This window comes from Prunus avium, chromosome 2 (genome assembly GCF_965620075.1).
Source record: "Prunus avium chromosome 2, drPruAviu1.hap1.1, whole genome shotgun sequence".
Lineage (NCBI taxonomy): Eukaryota > Viridiplantae > Streptophyta > Magnoliopsida > Rosales > Rosaceae > Prunus > Prunus avium.
The window spans coordinates 23,271,893-23,277,359 of record NC_142285.1 but is presented as its reverse complement, the minus strand read 5'-3'; the positions used below and the strand labels follow the sequence as shown (position 1 = coordinate 23,277,359).

Below are 5,467 nucleotides of genomic sequence, written 5' to 3'. Positions count from 1 at the left end.
GCTAGAAAACATCTGCTGACAACATCTGCTAGAACTTCTGAACTTAGTTTCGTAGGCTGAGCTTTGGACTTGATTTGACACTTGGTGAGAAGTTGTGAACTTAGAGCTTCTAACTTAGTTAAGACTCCCACCAACATTAAGTGACGTGTGAACTCCAAGTATTTGGATGTCGGCCGCGTGGGTTCCCCACTCAACCAGACATCTTAGCTTTTGTTCGATATCGCATGAAGCCATCTTGGTATGTTGGTCTGGCGTTGGCAGCATATGGCATTAGGCTTTGATTAATTATATATATATAACAAGACAAAGAACTTTTCGGCCAACACCTTGGCCAACTCTCTAGCCAACACTTTGGCCAACTCTTTCTATACTTTGGCCAACTCTTTGGCCAACCTTCTCTAGACTTTGGCCAACTTCTTTGGCCTTCGCCCAACCTCTTTGGCCTTCGCCCAACCTCTTTGGCCTTCCGCCAACCTCTTTGGCCTTCGCCCAACCTCTTTGGCCTTCTTTGCAGCCACTATTTTGCACCCAGCACATTGCAACCCACATTTTGTATCCCAAGCTTTGCATCCCACATTTTGCATCCCACATGCTGCAACCCACATGCTGCAACCCACATTTTGCATCCCACACTTTGCATCCAGCATCCCAAGCTTTCCCACGTGACTTGCTGCTTCCTTTGTCCAAATGTTAGTCAACAAAACACCACTTTTGACTGCAACTTGCATTCATATATATAAATAACAAGACAATTGGATTCCAACCCAAACACTTGCAACCCAATTTGCAAAGAGACCAAATACTCCAGCCGACCAAGTTTGGGAATGCCAAAGTAAACCCACGTGGGTCCTCTCATGTCCAAGCCATTTCTTCAGCCAAGTTCAAAACCTCCCTTCTTGGTTTACATGCTGGCTACATTTCTTTTCCTCATTTTCTTCTTCCTCCTTCTCCTTCAAGACCCAAAACCGAGGGTACTGTTCAGAAATCCAGAAGTCATAGTTAGGAAGCTCCAATCAGAAAACTTCCTTCATGAAAGTTGTTCGTCTACCTGAGGACTAAAATCTGTGAAATTTGTAGACTGTTCTCAATTTTCCTGATGCCTCAAAACGGGTTTCCATCTTTTGTGTTCAGCCATGGCTGCTGGGTTTCTGCAGACTCGGTTTCTGCATTTGATTTTAATATGTGATCCTCGGATGGTTGTGATTGCTTCACGAAACTTGCTCAAAATTGTGTTGGCTATAACATATCCAAAATTGAAGATCATCCAACCGTTGTAGTGCCCCCTGCCTTCATTTTTCTGAAGTATGGACTTGGAGACCACTTGACTTAGCTTGGATTTGGAGACCACATCCAAACATTGCCCCCCGATTTGTTTAGCTCGGAATTGGTGTGGAGGTAAACAAATCGAAACCCAAGACCTTTCAATTTCCGAAAGGAAACCTTTTATCACCTTGTTGCTGGCCTTAGCTTGACCATTTGATTGAGGATTGTATGGGGTGGACTGAACCATCCTAACTCCCCAATTTTTTGCGGCTGCCTTGACAGCCTCTCCCATAAAAGCCGTTCATTGGTCAGTCATGATAGACTCTAGTAATCCGAATTGATGAAAGATAAATTTCTCAATAAACTCTATCACCTCAGCTTGGGTGACTTGCTTGAGTGGTATGGCCTCTACCCATTTTGTAAAGAAGTCTGTGGCCACTAAAATGAACTTGTGACCCTTGGATGATTTCGGGTAAATCTGGTCAATCACATCCATCGCCCAACCCTTGAAAGGCCAAGGCTTCACAATAGGATTCATGGGCCCGGCCGGAACATGCTGAACCGGACCATGCACTTGACAACCTTGGCATCCTTTGGCATAATCAATGCAATCCTTCAGGATGGTCGGCCAATAATACCCATGCCTCTTTAGCAACCATCTCATCTTGATGCCTGCTTGATGAGCTCCGCATATTCCTTCATGAACCTCAGTCATAAACACCATCTGATCAATCTTTCCCAGACATTTCATGAGTAAGTCGTCAGAGCCAATACGAAAAAGTTCTTCATCCCTGAGCACATAACTTATGGCCCTTTGTCGAACCTGCCGGCAATGCGGATCACTTGGACATTTCAGATATTCCACGATGTCGTGTCTCCAGTCATCTGGAGCTACAGTCAATGCCATCACCTCTATTGGTATTCCTCTTTCAAAAACTGAGGGCAACGATCGTTTTTCAACTTTGAATAATTCCTCAGAAAGCCCTTCAGAAATCTGAACTCCAGAGGCCAGTTGGGCCATTGCATTGGCCTGTGAGTTGTGCTCCCTTGGTAGGTGAGCGAGTCTCACTTCATCAAAACCTTCTATTAGTTGGCTGGCCAAGGCATGATAGCCAAGCAATGCTTGGCTGGTTACCTTATAGTCACCGGATAGCTGTTTCAGAACCAACATCGAATCCCCCATGATCGACACATTATTTATTCCAAGCTCTCTCAAAATCTCCAACCCGATGATCAAGGCCTCATATTCGGCCTGATTGTTGGTACAATCAAAGTCTAATTGAAATGAATAACGAGTTCGGAATCCTTGGGGTGATTCAATGATGACACCTGCTCCCCCCATATTTGATGTTCGAGATCCGTCGAAATAGAGACGCCATGGGAATAAACTTATCATGTCGACTTTGAAGAAGTCCATGTCTTCTATTTCAACACAAGGGTGGGAGGCCAAGAAATCAGCCAACGCTTGCCCCTTGACGGCCTGCTGAGGCACGTATCGGAAGGTAAATTCTGCCAATGCCATCGTCCATTTTCCAATCCGCCCTCTAATGATTGGTCGAGTGAGCATGTACTTGATCAAATCAGTCTTGGCGATTATATGCACCACGGAAGGCAACATATAGTGCCTTAACTTGGTTGCGGTGAAGTATAAGGCTAAACAAAGTTTCTCCACCGGTGAATATTTTCTTTCGGTGGCCGTTAGAATTCTGCTTAGATAGTATACCGCTTGCTCCTTTTTCTCATCGTTGTCTTGGGCCAAAAGACTTCCAATGGAATTTTCTACGGCCGAAATATATAACTTCAAAGGTCGACCTCGCTTCGGCGGGATTAGCACCGGTGGCTTGGTTAAATACTCTTTAATGGAATCAAATGCCTTTTGGTGAACTTCTTCCCATCGAAATTTGTCCTCATCCTTGAGTTTTAGTAAAGATGAAAAAGACTCGACTTTCCCGGCGGAATTAGCTATAAACCTCCGAAGGAAGTTTATTTGGCCTAGCAAACTTTGCAATCCTTTCTTGTTTTTCGGGGGCGGCGCCTCAATGATGGCCTTAGCCTTATTTTATCAATTTCGATCCCCCTTTGGTGTACCAAAAATCCTAGGAAATTCCCGGCGGAAACCCCAAAGGCACATTTCTTTGGATTCATCTTCAATTGATGCTTTCGCATTCTCTCGAAGGCTAACCGAAGGTCATCCAAATGACCTGGTCTCGATTCTGACTTCACAACCACATCGTCGATATAAACTTCTAAGTTTCGACCGATCATGTCATGGAAGATGGCATTCATTGCCTGTTGATATGTGGCTCCGGCATTCTTTAGGCCGAAGGGCATCACGACATACTCAAAGGTTTCAATGGAACCCGGACATCTAAAGGCTGTCTTGTGAACGTCTTCTTCGGCTATGAAAATTTGATTATAGCCGGAGTGTCCGTCCATGAAGGATAAAATTTCATGCTTGGCCGCCCCATCAACTAAGAGGTCCGCCATGGGTATGGGATATTCATCTTTGGGAGTTGCGATATTAAGATTACGAAAATCGACACAAATTCTTATTGCTCCCGTTTTCTTCTTTACAAGTACAATATTAGAAAGCCACTCTACATATCTTGTTGGCCTAATAAATTTGGCTTTAACAAGCCTTACAATTTCTTCCTTGACCTGTAATTCTACTTCCGCCGACATTCGGCGAGGTGGCTGCTTGAAGGGCTTGAAATCCTCCGTTGTTGGCAGACGGTGCTCGACCAAGTCACGACTTAGTCCAGGCATCTCAGTGTAATCCCAAGCAAAGCAATCCTTGAAGTTCTGGCTCCATCAGACCACTGATGTAAATTGGTCGATGGCTGTCTTCCGTCCCCAAGTTGATTTCCAACAAAGGATCTTGGACGTCCGCCTCCAAATCATCCATCGCGCTTGGTGCCAACTCTACTTCCTCGATTTTAAGTGCATCGTCTTCAGGGCCTTCGTGGAGGAATTCCACCAAATGAGCGGTGGATCCATGCTCGGCCGCTCTCTCGGCCCAAAAACCATATAGCCGTCTCAAAGTGTCTTCCACCGCGGCTCTCTTTTCTTCCTTCGTGGTTGTATCACTCATTGAGAGAGAAAAAATCAGACATCGTGGGGCGCTCCCCATTTGCTTGGGCATCGTGTGCCCCCAAGTCTATCAACTTCTTGGCCGAGATTCCCGTAGGTCGGCCGTTCATATCTGACCCTGTAAAATAAAGAGGACCAAGATCATCCTCGTAAAACCTGGCCTCCACCGTGTTGGCTGAAACCATGAAAGGCCGTGAGTCGGCTTGAACCAATTCCACGCTCCCATCCTCATGCCAAAACTGTAGAGTTTGATGGAGCGAGGAAGGGACACACATATTTCCATGAATCCAATCTCGACCTAACAATGCGGTAAAGTGAGCTGTTGTTTCCACCACGAAGAAAGCCGTCACCCTGACCTTTTCCCCTACTCTGACTTGGAGTGGGATGATTCCTTTCGATATCGTGGTGTCTCCCACAAAACCACTAACTGTCGTCTCAGTCGGAATTAATTCTTCTGAGCTTTTCTTCAATTTCCTCATCACTGAAGCTGGGAGGATATTCACTGTGGCTCCCGTGTCAACTTGAACTCTGCTCACTGGGACCCCATCAAAGTGAGCATTTACGTATAAAGGTTTAAGATGGGAGGACATCTTCTTGGTGGGCATTTCAAAGCACACTTTCTCTGGCATTTTCTTCTCCGCACCCAGTATCACAATTTGAGGTTGAGCTACCTCTGCCTTCGGAGTCTCCCGAATTCTCTTGATTTCCTTTGGTTCTCCCATCCGAACCATGGACTCGACTTCGTCAAAAACATCTCCATCCATGGAGTTTGGTTGACCTGGCTGAGCTTCGAAAAATAGTGGAAGTGTGACCACCATAGCATCGACCTCGTCGAAGTCCCCAAACTTCACCTTGGTCTTACTTGTCTTCAATTCACTCTCCAACTTGGTAATCTCTTCCCTACACTCATTAGCCAGTTGCTCCATAGCTTCTTCTGGGGGGTCTTCAAAATACTCGTCATCACCATACTCTTCATTCTCCCCATAAAGTTCTTCATCATTGGCCAAAGCGCCCCCTAGGTCTTCTGAAGTCTCTTCAGTCTCTTCAGTCTCTACGTTGGCCGTTGGTTCGGCCTTTTTTTCCACTACGGATGTTTGGACATCGACCATGACTT

General features: G+C 45.6%; 1 protein-coding gene across 1 annotated transcript; it reads right to left on the bottom strand.

Moving 5' to 3' along the window:
* Positions 1-398: 398 nt before the first annotated feature.
* LOC148296654 (uncharacterized) lies at positions 399-4,029 on the bottom strand. The gene is made up of 4 exons (XM_088248593.1): positions 3,352-4,029; positions 1,637-3,175; positions 906-974; positions 399-677 (listed from the first exon to the last, which is right to left on the bottom strand). The coding sequence occupies exons 1-4, from the start codon at positions 4,027-4,029 to the stop codon at positions 399-401; spliced, it is 2,565 nt and encodes an 854-aa protein (XP_088104719.1).
* Positions 4,030-5,467: the final 1,438 nt, after the last annotated feature.